Source organism: Ipomoea nil, unplaced genomic scaffold (genome assembly GCF_001879475.1).
Source record: "Ipomoea nil cultivar Tokyo-kokei standard unplaced genomic scaffold, Asagao_1.1 scaffold2791, whole genome shotgun sequence".
NCBI classification, from domain to species: domain Eukaryota; kingdom Viridiplantae; phylum Streptophyta; class Magnoliopsida; order Solanales; family Convolvulaceae; genus Ipomoea; species Ipomoea nil.
In genome coordinates, this window is record NW_017619219.1 from 1,346,232 (window position 1) to 1,363,925 (window position 17,694).

The window sequence follows — 17,694 nt, forward strand, 5'->3', positions numbered from 1 at the left end:
TTAGAAAAGATGCTTACCAACACTCATTTTAAAAATTCAATTTTTTGGAGCTATAATGTTTTTAAAATATAAATTCAAATTTCAAGTGATTTTCTTTAAACCCAATATTTAAAATATTTCCAGATATGTCCAGTTTGAGCAAAATATACATAACTTTTGTTTGCTTGTCTATATGTGAAATTTTTTACATCCGATATCCAAATATAACAACTAAAAATATCCTAACCAATAATCTATTGAGTTCACCTAAAATCAAAATAGTGGTTTAAATATCAAGTTTTAATTCAAATAGTATGAATAATGTCTAACCATAAGTGCATGTAAGTAGGTTAAGTTGATATAAGTAGATGAGAATAGAGAAGATAGATGATGGTGGTAAGTAAGAGAAGATGGTAATAAATGTAGTCATTGTGTTGGAAAGATATGTAAGTAGATAAGGGTGAGGGTGGGTAGGTAGATGGAGGTTAGGAGTGGATAGATAGATAGATAGATAGATAGATAGATAGATAGATAGATAGATAGATAGATAGGTGTGGTGGGTGCAGTAGATCGATAAGTTAGTTAGAAGTTCATAGGTGATGAAAATGGCGATTATAGGTGAAATTGTGTGTTTTTGTATTTGGAAAATTTGTAGAACAAGAAAAAACGTTTTACAATTTTCTGGAAAACTGTTTTCCAATTCTGTTTTCTGCTTTCCATTCTCCAGTTATAAAATTATCCAGAAAACTAGAAAACTGGAAAACTCAACTGTAAGTAAACAGGCCTAGTTTTCCATGATGCAAACAGAAGGTAACACCTTCCAACCAAAAAGTAGATGCAATGATTGTGAGCAACCCAGTAATTGAGATGATGTTAGCAAAATTATTGCTAAAATATTCGGCATGCATATTTTGAAGGCTCTCCACTGGAAAACAATGGCTTAAAAGAGTGGAGCATTGCAAATATTTCATAGTGCCAACTATGAATAGGGAGGAGATATGGGGAGCATCCAAGTATCACACAGGAGAATTTTATAAATATAGAGGGATGGTGACTTATCATGTACCTCCACAACAATGAAGATCGTGGTTTTCTTGACAAGTTAAAAGCATTGGCATCAAAAGATGCAGTACTGCTAGTCTTTTTATGTAAACCCTCTGATGACCCATCATCAGCATTTACATGCCTCCGCAGCATGTGATCCTCGCCATCATCTTCTTCCCTCAATGAAAGAAGTACCATTCGCAGCATACATAAAAATGGTTGGTCACTGTCTAACAACTGGTATAGTGCTGCCATGCCTCCCATTCCAGTACCAGATGCTCCTCCAACACCAAGACCCCCACCAAGTCCAGACTCATCTAATAACAGGGCCTCAAGCATCGCAACTGACTTTTTTATCAAGGGGAGTTCAACCCAATCTCCATTACAGTCTTTTTCCAATGCAGACTTCCAAGTTTCCCAAGAACTACCACCACCACCAAATGTTGTAGCATTTGAGGGTAAGCCAACTCCATACCATAATCGACTCCTGTACTTCCACCCCTCAGCCAAATCTACAACACAGCTTCCATATGATACAAATGCATAAGAAACTGATTGATAAGGTTCAGCAGCTGCTGCTGCAGTAAGCTGATCCATCAAGGATGCAGAAACTTGCCCATTTGTATCAGACATTGAAGCAAGAACCTGTTGAGACCAAGAATGATTTATCACAGTTAAAACCAAGGACAGAGGAGAGAAATCTGAAACATGCATATCAAATTAGATTCAGGAGATTATATCCGATAATCCCCCAACATAATTCATTAATTCTTACATCTGATTGAGAGAGTCAATCATAGATAAAGAGGGGGAAACGGTAAATTCTTGGAGGGGGGAAAACAATAAGTTCTAGGAGCCAATGAAACACAATGCATTGGCCATCAAGTTCATGGATTTGATCATGGGAATGCTGGGAGTTCTAAAACATTATTGAGGTGGGAGAAGTCATATATGTATTTGGATCATGTTAAGAGTCCCAAGCCATGGTTTAGACTAGCTAATTGATTAGATTCAGTCTTTAGTGTGGTTTGGTCCATGTGCATTACAACCCAGTTGAGTGACCTTGGCCCAATCTTAGATTCTAACATGGTATCAAAGCTAGTTCGGTCCACTTTGTGTTCACCCGGTTGTCTGCCCGTGGTATTGGTGGCGTCCAAGCTTCCGTTACAGGGAAAGGTCCAATCTTAAGCTTGTTCGGTCCACTTTGAGTTCACCCTGTTGTCCATGGTATTAGTGGATATTCAGGGGTAGGGTCCAACCCAATTGCAAGTGGTCAACCGGTTAGATTCAAAATGGCATGGTTGTCCACTCGAGGGGGATTTTTAAGAGTCACAGGCCATAGGTTAGACTAGCAAATTTATTAGATTCAATCTTTTAGTGTGGTTTGGCCCATGTGCATTACAACCCAGTTGAGTGACCTTGGCCCAATATTCTAAGAGATCAAAAAATAAAATGCAGCTTTATATACATACTGAGACAACTCCAGTATCAGTAGTTGATGAATTACTGTCTGCTATAGATTCTGAGGGCTCTCCACTAGCTGCAGCTGCAGAGCGATTACCAACAGGCAAAACAACTGAAAGGGGAGTAACAGAACCAGCAGGAAAACGTGAGGAACAGTAAAGTTTGCTTTGCAGCCTTAAATGATCCTCAACAAGCATCAAAATCACAATTGCATTCTCAATCAAGATAACTGAAAGTTGGGCAGCATTCTCTGATGCAGCTTTAGCATTCTTAGGTGACAACCCTTCCGCTGCTACACCAGCAGCTGCCGCAGCAATAAGTTCAGTCTGTTACAAAGAAAAGCTGGCTATATATATTATTGTAATTTCAAAAATAAAACGAAATTACTAACAAGATAAGGAATAGTGGAGCTTTACATTTAAGGATTTGTTTTTCTCTTTACATAGGGGAAAGTAAAGATTTGAGAAGGAATCAATAATTTATGACATCCCAAAGTTACAACTTATTAAAGTATCATCACAACGTTAAAACTGTGCTGTATTTTTCTGTTCAGCATTCACATCACTGGATGCACAATGTTCTTCTCAAGTTTAAAAACACTCTCATCTTTGGTCACACCATTACACCAATATCAAATCAATAGCAAATGAAGTAGAAAAACATTTGAGACATGTAAAGAACTGGTGTTGGCATTACCTGAACCTGCAATTCTCTTGCAGCAAAGTCCAGCAAGCCTCCCAACAGCCTTCTTTTGAAAATTGGTAATGATTCTTCCCGTCTTTGGAAAGTGGAAAGTTCAAAGTCACAAGAGAAAGAAGAAAGTAATCAATGCTTGGAAGAGCTTCCACATAGATATGCAAGTCAGTGTTTAACTACACACTGATGTGGTTACAATGAAAAGTTGATATGTGATGCACAGGCCAGACTCCTTAATTCAGAAGAAACACACAAAGTTAACATGTGCTGGAAGTATCAATTCTGATGAGCTATTAAACAATAAAATATAGAATCTCACTGCATTTTATGGCCCAAAATTTTATAAGTTCTTTCTGAAAGTTAGTTTTCAGAACATACTGGCAAACTCTAACCTTTTCTGTCACATGCCAAACAAAGTTAAAAAAATTTCCTACATTAAATCGAGGTTAGTTCTGTCTCTTCTTTTTTTTCCGTTCTTTTTGTGGGTCAAAAAAGTTTGGGTAAGGGGAGGCTACCCTAGTAGGCTTACTTCAAGCGTCAAAGAATATGAACTGTGGATTTCACAGATTGTATAGAAAGGGGGACCGCTAGTAGCAGGAATGAATGTTAGCTTTCTACCTAGTACAACATAAGCCCTAGAGGCCTGTACTAATAGAAAAGAACAATAATAATCCCTTTGTTCAGTCAGCAAAAGAAATTTATGATAAAATACAAAAGAACAACGCTAGAAATCAAAGGAACAACCAACTAAATGGCACATAATATAATATTTCTGAGGCAAGAAAATCAAATCTGCAATCACTTCAATGTTTTTCAAGAAAATGGAAATTACAAGACACTTTCTTTATCTGGTTCTATGGTATAATCCAGACAGTTTACCAAGAGAAAGGAATCTTCAATTATTGATATATCTAATTCTGAAATCTGAAACCTCAAAAGGAAAAATATTTCATATATTATGGTTTTCATCTAAAGTGATACATTAAAAACAGTAATCGCCCAAAGTGAAAAAGTTTCCTGCTATCTTGAATGCCACCTGGTACTAAATACAACAGAGTAAATATCCAGTAAATGTGTGTCCTCACTATCGAACTTTACTTTTTAGTTGAGGTGGTATACATCATTCCATATGGTGTCAGTGTGTCACAGCACATGAAAGAAGTGAGAGCTACTCTCATATATCTCAACTCAAAACATATTATCTACCTGGTTCTTTGGTCTCCAGTGCTAGAACCACCCACCATACAAAGCCATTCTGCACAATGAATTGTAGCTTCAATATCCTGTTGAAGGAGAGTAATGAACAACTATGTAAATGAGCAGTTGGATTTGGAAATTGAAAAGGGGAATAGAGGATGCATGATTTATTAGTTAACAACAAAATATAAATTGTCAAAAATAAACTGCTTCAGTGTTATGTTCTCACGTCACGGGCAAGAAAACATAAGGAAAAATGAATAGAGAATCACGGTTGGAAAAGGAAGAGAAAAAAATACTGGGTTTGCTTGAGACCCAAAACTCCCTTAGACCTTTTTGGGGTTGAATTTCTCCTTCCCTTTCATTGAAATTGGTTCCCTTTTTATAAGGTAAAATACAACTCATAAAATGGCTAAATAAGCTAAGTAATCTGCTGAAATCTTCCAATTTACTTCTAAATAATTAAACTACCTAACTTAATTCAAAGACTAAGAATAAAAAGTTAAATAACTATTTATTAGTTTCTAAAAGTTACGAAAGTAAAGATAGAGTTTCTGAATGTGTTGTCATATACTGTCTTATAGAAAAGAGAATACAAAGCCCTATAAATAGGTGCTAGAAGACTACAAATAGGAAACCAAGTTTCCATATGTCCTACCTACCTAAATCCTTAAGACTACCTAATCTATAGAGATTCCAAATACTATATCTATATTCCATAACACTCCCCCCTCAAGTTGGAGCATAGATTTTAATCATGCCCAACTTGTTACACAAATAGGTGATAACCCAAAATAACTAAAAAACGAAATAACTCAAGTCCATTTAGAACACTCCCTTGAAACGAAAAATTTGAACGCCACCAATCCCATGAACAACAGGTGAACAAAAAGTGGCCGAACAAGCTTGAGATTGGACACTCCCCCTGCAACGAAAGCTTTGAACGCCACCAACACCACAACTCCGGGTGAACACAAAGTGGACCGAACAAGCTTAAACACACAAGGTAAAGAAGACAAACTCCAAACTGGAGAACACAATTTCTTTACTAGCAAAAGGGAAGCATCTTGACTAACAAAAGGGAAGCACGCTCCAAACGACGAGCATCAAAACGGAGAGACAGCACCTAAACAGGAGGAGAGACAACACCAAAACAAAGGAGAGACAACACCAAAACAAGACAGCACCAAAACACAAAACGGGACAGCACCAAAACACACAACGGACTCCATCCTTCTAGAGGTCAAGAACTTAGCGAGCCCTAGACGCAAGCCCCTCACCAATAACCCTCTTCGTCACAAGATTCCGAGGCAGCAGCAGCAACACAATCATACTCGGCTATACCCACCAAAACAGATCACAAAACCACACAAAAAGGGGAGCCTAAAGGGGTACGAAACAATCTGACCGTAGATTTTAAAAAAAAAAAAAAAAAAAAAAAAAAAAAAAAAAAAAACAATGGTCTAAACTAAGTCCAGAACCGAGGAGAGGGGACTCAGGCGACCCAAAAACAACCGACCAAAAAAATTTCCGATGGTCGAAAAGGCCCCACGTGCCGGCGCGTGAGAGAAGGGCGGCGGACGACGACGGCGCGTGGGGCTCACGCGCTGGTCAGATTGGACTCAAAACCTGCCGGCGAGGTTGACGGACGGCGGTGCTTCTCCCTAGGTGGTGACGACAGCAGAAGCCAAAAAAAAAAAAAAAAAATCCTTTATCGTAAAGGCTCAGATACCATGTTACGAAAGTAAAGAGAGAGTTTATGAATGTGTTGTCCTATACTGTCATATATTGTCTTATAGAAAAGAGAATACAAAGCCCTATAAATAGGTGCTAGAAGACTACGAATAGGAAACCAAGTTTCCATATGTCCTACCTACCTAAATCCCTTTCCATATGTCCTACCTACCTAAATCCCTTTCCATATGTCCTACCTACCTAAATCCCTAAGACGGCCTAATTTATAGAGATTCCAAATACTATATCTATATTCCATAACACTAAATAACTATTTAGTAATTTATTAATATCTAAACTATGTAATATACGGAGTAATAAAATAAGACTTCCTAAAAATCATGGCCCAGCATGTATCATTCAGCTTATTGATTTGTAGGTCAGATCCTAATTCAAAATCACAAACGCCCAAATATGGTATAATCACTAACTTTGAACCCAGCTTATCAAAAAGAATCTAGCCTACACTTGAGGGAGTGTTGAGGATTAATGTGTCCGCTCTCTAATATTTTAACCTTTTTAGAGTTTTAGTTGATATAGAACATAAAATAAGATAAGCTCAATTGATAACAGTGACAGTACACCATCCATTCAATAAAATTATAACTATATTGAGCGTAAAGAGATGAAACTGCTTCAAGTTCTAAGTGATTATTTTTTTGATAGGTTACACCAAGATACTCTGTGACCTATAGTTATTCTTAGTATAGTGCTAGCCCTGTATCTTAAATGATTAGTCAATTACAGCAGACTAAAATGTTTGAGGTCTAAAAGAGATTTCAAAAAAAAAAAAAAAAAAAATGCACCTGCCATCCATCCTTCTGGCGCATTGAATGCTCCAACATAATTATCAAAAAATTGTGTATAGCATCTTCAACATCTCTCAAGCTGGATGAAGAATTCTTACCCCCTCCTGTCTGTCAAAGAAGAAATAAATCAAATATATCATCAAAACAATGTCAGAATTCTGAAACTTCAGTAGGGAATTTAATGTCACCAAAAAGACAGTAGAACTTAACATTGTTAATTTCATAGATTATCATAACCACAAGAGAGAAGATAGAGAATAATAAAACTCAACATGAAATATAAAATAGATAATCATTATCTTACCTCATGATTTGATATAAGGATCTCCAAAATCCATTCAGGCCATTCATCCATCTTGGTCAGACTGTTTCTGTTTACAGCATGACTGCAAGCCAAAATCAAAAGATCCTGCACCAAAAAAAAAAAAAAAAAAAAAAAAAAGAACACCAAAAAAAAAAAAAACCAGCGTACTCTTATGCCCAGGAAAAATATAAAGACCAGTACTAGGAAACCAATGGCAATATTTACTGGGAGTCAAATATTTTTAATAAGTAATGCCTTATCAAAAGTATATTCAACACATGTTGCAAGAGCTTTGCATGGCCCCGATATCAATGTCAAGATACCCCAACGCAGCAGAGACCAAGCAACAAAAAATGATGCGTTAAAGTGTTAACATCAGTTAATAATTATGAAGCCACCAATTAGTACCTGTAGTGCTCGACCTTGCAAAATCTTTGGTGCATATGGAAGTGAACGTAAGAGAATCAGCAAAAGTTGTGTATGCTGAAATCGGTGTGAAGAGTCATAAAAGTTTAATCCTTCATCAGTCGAAGAAGCATTTAGCTGTAATAAAATGAAACAATGTCAGATTTATCAATTAAATATGATTGTTTGAACACAACAATACTATGCAATAGAATTAAATCGTGTCAGATTTATTCATTAAGTATAACTAAAGGGAATCATAATCAGTTTGTGCATATAAAGTATAGTAAAATCAGGAATTATTTGAACAACTTGTACCAAGCAAGTATAACATGAGCCATCAACAGTTCTGATGAAGAGGAAATCAATTTTCTAAAATTGGTCCAAGTGCAGAGAAGGTCCAAAGGAACCATCCTAAACACATCTGTAAATCTGTAATCACTAAAAGATCTATAAAGGGAACAAATTTCACTCCTTTGGTGACAAACTAGGAGCTTTACCACTATAAAAGTAAATTACTTCAATAAGTTAAAGTATTTACAGTTCACAGGTGAAATTTATCAGAAGATTGCTGCCAAATTTAAAGGGAGAACACATTAGCAAAGGAACTGTTAGACATTTCTTTCCAATAGGCCTTTATACATATTAGATCACCACAACCCAACCCCAAAAGAAGCACACAAACAAACAAATAAAATAGTTTCAATATCTCCAGCATTTCATATTTTCATTTTTAGAACATATGAACAAATGAATTTTGAAAATTCCAAATGGGAAGAGAGATAGCTTGTCAATGCGAACATCCTATGAAAGAGACTTATCCCCTTGTAATGGTATATATGAATAAATAATTAAATATGACTAGTTCACTAGAGAAAAGCTGCACAATATTCGCAGATTGGAATTCAAAAAAAAATCCTGCAACTGCCAAATATTTATCAAGGAAGCAACTAGAACAGAAGGATAATGGCAAGAGGCTAGCATATTCATACCGAGGCTCCCAATAAAGCTGTGTACGCACTGCTAGTCATAAGCCTATTTGGTGCTGCTTGGAAAGCCATTTGTATAGCAAAAAGTAGAAGGGAAACCTTATCATCAAACATAGTGCCTCCTCCCTCAAGCAAACCTAGTAGGTTGTTTGTCACATCTGGAGGTGCATGCGTATCAAATTTGAGATATCCTGATGAAACTAAAGCACCTAAGAGGTTGATAATCCCTAACACAATACCATCACACCTATCAACATTATATACATTATTCCTTGCATTTTCTGCACTTATTAGAAAGCTTATACCACCCAAGGTCTTTGAAAAAGCATTTTCACTGAATGACTGCGCCTTTCCAATATTAGACCTAGTTTGGAAAGTGGGGCTTGAATTGTTAAGATGCTCAGATTCAGATGTCCTTTCGTGTAAACTGTCTTCTCCTCTCATGCCTCCAGCATTGCCTACTTGACTACCTTCTGAAGCCTGGTCTTGACTATCTAGATCTGTTTTCTGGGTTGAGAAAGTGGTATCATTCTGAACAGAAGAGTCCAAATCATTATGATCTCCAGCCTTTGCTTCCCGTTGCAATAGGACAAGAAGTGTCTCTATACCACCACGCGATAGAAATGCTTCAGCAAATGACTGAGCCCTGGAAGTATTTGGTTGCACAACCAACCTATGAATGAGATGTAGGACCCGGGCAACCTGAAAGAATAAAATCATATAAGAAGATACCAAAAGGAACAAGTCCATTGCCAGGAGGGGGCATAACAAATATGTCAAGAGCCAGAAGTATTTAAGACAATGAGGGGCGTAGAGTGAATAATGCCAATAATCAATGTTGACAGCAAGTCATGCTACAAACACTTTAAAAGTAAAAGAAATTACCAGGACTACATGGTTTTACATTAAGGGTGTGTTTGGGAACCCGTAAAATGATTTCGGGTGTTTGGCAAGGAGGAAAATGTAAGGTCAATGGAAAACAAAGCCTTGGTCAATGGAAAACAAAGCCTAAGATTTTCAGGAAAACGACTTGCCCATTTTTTTGGGGGGAAGTCATTTTCCAACCTCTCCTTCTCCATAGTCCATCCGCCTCTCTACCCTCTCTCTTCCAAGACCACACTTGCTCTCACCTTCTTCTTGCTACATCAGGTGTTTCTTCTTCTCATCTTCTTGCCATCTTATCACCAAGGTATGTTTACTCTCTTTTTTTCAGTGGCAGATGTGGAAAGATCTTGCCATCTGAAATGGTTTCCGGCTGTGGGACAAAAACCCAGAGCTGGAAACTTCCGGAAACCAATCGGAGGCCGACTGGTTTCCACACTGATTTCCACCCCTATTTCGTTTGTGAATTCTAATCATGCTAATACAGACTAGAACTTGTGTACATTGTTTGTGAATTCTGCTCATTTTCTGGAAAATGAACCAAACACACAAAGACAGTTTTCTGCTGTGCAGCCAAACACAGGAAAGGAAAATGTTTTCTGGAAAATGAGTCATTTTCCAGAAGCCATTTTCCTGCTTTCCAAACGGACCCTAATCCTGATTTCGTATGCTTATAATTTCATACCATCTACTTCGGCTCAGAACACTGTGCAACTAAGCAGGGTTTTCTTTTAAATTTTGATAAATCAAATTTATTGAAAAGGCATATGCAGCCACATAGAAAAACAAAGCATACTATATATCAGAAAAATGAATAATACCCAATCCAAAAGGATTTTCATTTAAAATCTGTTCGAGAAAATAAGGGAGAAATAATATTCCCACTCCAAGAGTTTCCTTCATTGCTTCCCCCACTTCTGTTCTTTTCAAAGTTGATACACCATTACAATCACTTAAGGAAGCTATTACATGGCAAAAATGTCAGACCTAGTTCACAAGGCATCCATATTGTATAGGATTTGTGAAAGGAAGATATGCACAAACCATGCCTCAGTCTCAGAGAGGTTGCTTCCAAGACTATAATCTATTTAGCAGTCAATGGGTGAGAATATCCAGCAATTCTGACAAACTGGTTATGATACAAATAAAATGCCCCCAAGAAAAAGTAACAATTAAAAATTAAAAAAAAAAAAAAAAAAAAAAAGGATCCTATTGAGTATAACACTGATTAGCCTTCTGAAGATCAAGATGAAATCAGTCTTCAATAAACCAAACTAAGATCTATCTATATATAATTATGTTAAACATATAACTTGTTACCTGATTTGGTTGAGGGCAGTCTACCATAAAACCAAGCAAACAATGGACATCATCAGAGGCAAATGAAGGAGGAGAAGCCACAAGTAGAAGTTCAATAACAACCAAGAGTTCATCAACCAAAGCATTGACTTCCCCAACAGGACGTTTTTCCTCAAGTATGGAAAATGTATTAACAGAATCACTTTCATGAATAGTCCAATAGCATCTCCTGCAGCCATCTAGAAGCATCTGAATAGCATTAGCATCACGCATAACTGATAACTCCGTGAAGACCATATCTGCGAGGAAAGACAAAAACTTCTTCTGTAACCCATAACTGCATAAGCTCCAAATCTTCAGATCCAGCAGCAGCATACTGAAAAGCTGCACCTTGAGATTGTAATTATTTATCTGAGATTGGCATAAGGAGACAACTGCAGCAATGAGCTCCTCATCCCCTACTCCATCACGCTTCACATCATCAAGTGAAGATAAAGTTCGTAAAAGGTAGTTTAAGATTCTTGACAAGACTTCAGGTCCTCTTCTACGACTCAATTCTTCATTATTTCCACGATATTGAATAGCCAAAGAGATAATTCTGAAAATAGGAGCAGCTATAGCAGTAGTGGCCAGAGACAAAGAAAGGTCACCTTGCTGAGGTTCCAAGCTATTCTCATGCACATTGCTTATTGCCAGAGGAAGTAATGACATGGGACCTCCATAGGCCAAGGCCCATAGAGTTTCAGCAGGACGCATTCTTGTAGCAACGTGAACTTGTCCAAGAACCTCTGCAGGTCTTTGATGCATACCTAAAAAAATACAGTCATATGATTTTCTAAAATTATTGAGTGAAGAAACATGTGTGTGTGTGTGTGTGTGTGTAAATGCATGCACATATATTACATTATACAATTTTGCTTCTGTTCCATGTGAGAACAAATGAATAGTCAACTATTTCTTTAAAAAAATATCATTAGAAACAAATAAGCAATAAATAGATTAGAAAAAGACACAGTTCAAAAAAATGATCAAGATTAGTATTGAAAACTGTTGACAGCTCTAGAGAACAAGAGAGACAGGAAATAAAACTTTCAGAATTTTCTGCTCCACAAAAGTTTTACAGAATATGTTCTGAAGATCCTCAACCTACTTTTATAATTTCCAAGTATGACAAGCTTCTACGTATACACACATATGCAAGAAAGAGCATGAAGTATAAAATAAAAATAAAAATAAACCCATATGGACCAATATATACAGCCAAAGAGGGCAGACATCAAAAATTGATTTTCACTATTGCTGGGAGGGAAATTATCAAACCTAATGCACTGGATGGGGAAGCATCTGAACAGTAACGCCCAGTAAGCAAGCTAGGATGATAAAGGAGATGAAGGCATCCTCCAATTTCTTCATCCAAAAGAGAACTTTCCTCTGCCAGTCCATGACCAAAGGAAGGGAGCACATCCCCACCTCTTGAAGACAAACGTGCCATTCTCTCTGGTCCAATAGGTTCTTTGAAAATATATATAGGACCCAGCTCAGCAAATAAAGGGCACTGGCGGCGGCGCCGTTGTAAAGCAGCCATGGTTGGAGGAGGGTTAGTCCCAATACAGCAAAATGCAAGCGGCTTTGAGATTCGAGGGAAATCAAATGGACGACTTTCATACAAGGATCCATCTATATATAGCCTTAGCTCACTCTCAGCTTTTCCAAGGAGCCCTTGCTTACAAGTCTGTTCAAGGCCAAGAAAATACCAACACTGAGGCTTGAATGCATGAGTAAAATGAAAAGAGGCTTTCCTTCCTTTCCCACTGCTATATTCAACCACCAAGAACTGTGCATGGAAGTATGCTTCCATCCCTTGATTATCAGCAGATAAAAAGCTGAACAGCCTTGGCATGTGAGCTGTGCTTTCACCAGAAAGTGCACTGGCGGCGGCAGCAACAGACATAGCAGATGATTTCCCTGATGTGGCAGCTGCAGCAACAGCAGCAGCAACAGTTGCTGAATTCAAAGTGTCACCAAATGACTCAATGTAGATCCATGTAGCAAATGCATATCCATTGGTGAAAGGCCAGCGGTTCTCCCCTGGACCAAGCAAACCAGAACTTTCCCCATCAAACTCAAAGGTACATACCGGACCTGTTGACTCTTTCCCAGCCATGGCCTTCTCCAAAGAAAGCATCAAGTGAGAAGCCCATTCCGTGGCAATTGTTCTTGTTATTACTTCAAACCATCTATGCAGATCACTTAAACTAAGAGAATGCCCAGCTAAGTACTGAATGCAATAGCATAAAGGAGTTCCATCCCATCTTGATTGCTCTGTTTTAGAACTATCATGAAGGAAAATCTTCTCAGCTGAACACAGAAGGACTGCTAATAGACCAGCTGCAGAGCACATGGCACGATTTCGAGTGCAAGCACGCAAAATAGCAAGTAACCCTCTCACCATCCTAGTTCTTGGAGACATAAGACCCGCAATGTCCCCAATTGAAGAAAGCCAAGGAATGAGCTCAGCTGCTACAATGGCAGCCCTAGAGTTCAACATCACACTGGGTGGATTAGTATCCTCCTCTTCAAAAGACTCAACGCCTCCCATCGTGGCAAGAAGTGAATCAATTACCAAGAATGCAATAGCATCGGCATCCTCTCCATTCCCATAACTTTCAACACCACTCACAATATTCTTCAGCTTATCCAAGCTTTCAGGCTTTCCCATGATAGCAGAATCTACTAAATGCAAGAGCTCGGGTGACACATTTGGCACAACCTGTTTCTGCTTTGGCTTTTGTGGGGAGTCTGAAGGGGAGTTTCCAGCATCCCCATATGCATAATCATATATTGCAGCATCAAGAGAAGAAAATGATGGTCTATTGTCATCACCAGAAGGAGATAGTCTCTCAAGCCCAGGGCCTGAGAAATGGCATTCATGGTATGACTCAGCATCTGGAGGAGAATTACTCCCAGATTGAACTTTTCCAAATGAAAATTCGAAGTTACCCTCACTCCCACGTGATGAATGTCTCAGAGTATCAGATCTTGGAGACTGAGATTGATTAAATTCAGCCACACTTTTGTCATGATCTTTCAATGAAACATGTTCAAACATATCATCATTTAAAACTGATCCTGCAGACTCACCTCCATGTGAAACAACATTATTTTGCACAACATTTTCTCTCTCGAGTACCCCTACTCTTTCACCCCTCTCAAGGCCTTCTCTATATGATTCTACCTCTTTACCATGACTTTTACCATGCTCATTCGGGTCCTTATCTTCCATTCTATTATCTCTAATGCCTAACCTAATATAATCTTCATCAAAATCATTTACCAAAAATTATACCTGGAGAAAAAGGAGCAAAATACAATTTTTAGCATGCTGAGTGAACATGTACATCAAGTTCAAGCTAAAGTGCTAAACAAACATGCAAGATTGCAGCTAGTCAGAATTTCAACTTGGTGAGTCAAATGGAAGCACCCCAGGCCCAACCAACCATTTTATAAAATAAAAAATTCAAACTTTGTTATAAAAATCCAGCTAAAGGGACATGCATTTCATCAAAATTTATTTCCTTTTGCATACTACTTCAACTCACCATTCTAGATTTCCACAGCTAAAAACCATAAAAAGTAAAAAAGGAAAAATAATCTTGTAACTCAAGCAAAACAAACAAACAAAACAAAACAAAATGGAAAAGCAAACGAAAAAAAAAATAGAAAAAAAAAAAAAAAAAAAAAAAAAAAAAAAAAAAGAAAAACAGTAGTGAACTTAGTTCAAGTGATGAATAGATGAATAAAGGCAATGCTTTAAACCAATAGTTTGTTGTGGTTTTCAGAAACACGATCTCTTGGAGAATTAGCATTAAACATGAACAATTATCCTAAATCCACATTATGATTGAAAAAATAACTTTCTAAAATGTCAGAGTAAAGTTGAGCACTTGAGTAACAGATCCAGTAACTATAAACATATATTATATGAATAGAGACTCTCTGGTATCAAAAACAAAAAGGATTCATCACAGAAATACATAACATTTATATCACAACACACAAACGCCCATATGAGGATCGAAATGCGGGGGAATCAGAATGCAATCACTGCCATGTCGATCACGCATAATACAAATACATATACGTACCATGTACGTAGAAAGAGACGGCATTAATGATAGATTGTACCTTTTCTGGAATTTTGATCGGGAATTTTGTCGCTTTTTATATCAAACAAAAAAAATGGGGGAAAATTAAATAAAATGAAGAAAAATGAGATAGAACAGAACGAAGAGGCTTGCCGGAGAGGTGAGTGTCTCGAAATAGAAGGCGAGCTGAGCGCGAGATTGAAGGCGGAGATATTCTTAGCAGGCCTCTGTGGATGGGTCATTGTGAAGCCCAGTCGCTTAATCTATTACTAACTGTCTAGACAAATTATGCCTTATGGATTGTTATTACTAGTTTTCAATTCCCAATTGCCCAAATTGATAATGCTCCATGATTATTTTTAAATAAGTATTTTAAAGTATATTAGTGTAAAATTATATAGAATATGTTCATGCATAGATAATTGAATGTTGAATTTGTTTATTTAAATCAGCAATTCAATGTATATATAAATGCAAGATAATATGTGAGGTCGAGATTGATTATAATTGTCACTACTATAACTGTCTAAGCTAATAAAAGAGGCTACTTAAATAAATATGGAGATCTCCACAAAATCTGCCTGTTACCACCTCTGGATGAGCACCCAGCTGGGGATGCCCTGACTGCCAAGAAGATATTTTGAGGGGACTCGATACTCGGGCGAGGACACTCCGACCGCGGAACCTGGTCGCTTGACTGAGTTCCCGAGCGGTACCCGGTCGAGGACACACCGCCCACGGAGCCTGGTCGTCCGTCCGAATCCTGGGAGGCATTCAGTCGGAGACACACCGACTATCGAGACTGATCGCTCGTCCGCGCCTCATATCTGAGCTCAGCTGAGGACACGCCGACTGTCGAGTCCGGTCGCTCTACCTGAGTCGGTCGATCTCCGACTGAGTAGGCACATGCCCTCCTGGATGACCGGTCGCTTGAAGATGGTTGACTCCGGTCCCCAGGCGCCTTCCTTGACAAACGGTAATCACATGCTCATTTGCTAAGCTTCAAGCCATCTTGAATTTGACCGCCTCGCGGGGCACCCTTGACCGGTCGTCTGATTTGGGGTATCTATTAGTTAGTCTAAATATTTAGTCTAAAAGCGATAGTCTAAATAAATGTTACTTTTGGTTTAAATATCTTTAAATCTTCTTAATTATATTCCTTTTTAGGTAGAATTGTCATTATCTTCATCTTTAGTATTTGTCCTCTTATTTTTTATTGGTAATGTATTATGTGCAATTGAGTTACTGGTGGTAGCATAGAGGGCCGTGTCATGCAATTAGATTATGGTGTAGGAAGTTTTATATAATTGGATTTTAGTTGTACTATGAACTCTTTATCTTGCAAGCGTCTGTTGATATTTGACAATGATATTTTTTTCCCTACATGTTTTGTTGTGAGGTGTGTCGTAGATTATCATGTAAATGTATTGAACAAAATATTAATATTTATTACATTTGTATAAAATCCTTGGTAACCAAATATATAACATATTTTGTATTATAATTTGATATTTAATTACAAGATAGTGTTAAAAGAAGTCATTGGACAATGTAGTGAATATAATTAATCAATGGAGAATCTTTGGATTGTAACAAATAAAGATAATATAACTAATAAAATTATATCTCCTTTTAAATTTTTTTTATAATAAATAAAAAAAATTTGAATAAAGACATTATAGACATCTAATTTTAAATTAATTAAATGCATATGTATTATTTTTTGTTGGAGTTAATGAACAATTTGGTCCCTCAATTATTAGCGAACTGTCAATGTAGCCCCCCAATTGCTTATTTATCGATTTGGTCCACGAAAACAATTATTTTTAGTCGATTTAGTCCCTCGGGCCGTCTTCCATCGATGGCCGGAGGGACTAAATCGACTAAAAATAATTATTTTCGGGGACCAAATCCACGGCCGCAGGGACTAAATCGACTAAAAATAATTGTTTTCGGGGACCAAATTGATGAACAAGCGATTGATGGACTACATTGACAATTCGCTAATAATTGAGGGGCCAAATCGTTGATTAACTCTTTTTTGTTGTAGCTACTATTTATTTAATTTAATAGGAATAATAAAGTGAAGTACTTACTTTTCATCCACAACAATGAGGACATTAATTTTTATTTTTTTTTCATTCGTTGTTGAGACAAATTAGTTTCGGAGTTTGTTAATGAAAATTGTTACAATTGCTGTCAATAGATTATGATAACAAATAATTTGAAATATATGGTTACAATAGATATTGTTATAATAATATAGTAAAAATTAACTTACAAATCTATTTAGAAGTTTTCATGCACGGATAAAATTTTGAGAATGATGTGTAAACTTGTTCACTTGGAGTTAGTGCGATGTCAACATTGTCAATTCTTAGAAAAATGGTCATACCGTTTTAGAGTCCATTTGTAGTTGTATTTTTTATTAACAACTTTGTAGTTAGATTGTGCAGGTTTGACAATGATGTAAGAACAATTTTGTTCGACAAAAAAAAATAATACTCGGTAGTACTGTATCATTATAGAAATACATACAAAAAGAGTAAAAGACATTTTTGGTCCTAGATTTATAGTGGCACGGACAATTTTAGTCCTTTTTAAAAAAAATCAGACAATTTATGGACACTCTTATTGTAACAAGGACAATTTTGGTCATCCGTCAATATTTCCGTTAGATGTCCCGTTTGAGCAGGGATAATTGTGTCTTTTCAACAAGAGACCCATTTTCTCTCTGTTTCTCTCTA

At 37.1% G+C, this 17,694-nt stretch overlaps 1 protein-coding gene across 4 annotated transcripts in view; it reads right to left on the reverse strand.

The window, feature by feature from the left end:
• Positions 1-15,195, reverse strand: part of LOC109157646 (BEACH domain-containing protein C2-like) — a 37,072-nt gene extending 21,877 nt beyond the window's left edge. Inside the window, exons 1-11 of one of the 4 annotated variants that reach the window (XM_019305495.1) lie at positions 14,988-15,195; positions 12,123-14,148; positions 10,824-11,611; positions 8,625-9,323; positions 7,636-7,770; positions 7,228-7,332; positions 6,921-7,031; positions 4,390-4,466; positions 3,184-3,265; positions 2,496-2,813; positions 1,046-1,668 (exon numbers count right to left, since the gene is read on the reverse strand). In XM_019305495.1, coding sequence (XP_019161040.1) covers positions 1,046-1,668; positions 2,496-2,813; positions 3,184-3,265; positions 4,390-4,466; positions 6,921-7,031; positions 7,228-7,332; positions 7,636-7,770; positions 8,625-9,323; positions 10,824-11,611; positions 12,123-14,085 — 4,901 coding nt within the window. In that variant the 5' untranslated portion in view covers positions 14,086-14,148; positions 14,988-15,195. Of the gene's footprint in view, positions 1-1,045; positions 1,669-2,495; positions 2,814-3,183; positions 3,266-4,389; positions 4,467-6,920; positions 7,032-7,227; positions 7,333-7,635; positions 7,771-8,624; positions 9,324-10,823; positions 11,612-12,122; positions 14,149-14,947 lie in introns of all 4 variants that reach the window. The other 3 variants (XM_019305497.1, XM_019305498.1, XM_019305499.1) reach the window with 3 other exon arrangements.
• Positions 15,196-17,694: the final 2,499 nt, after the last annotated feature.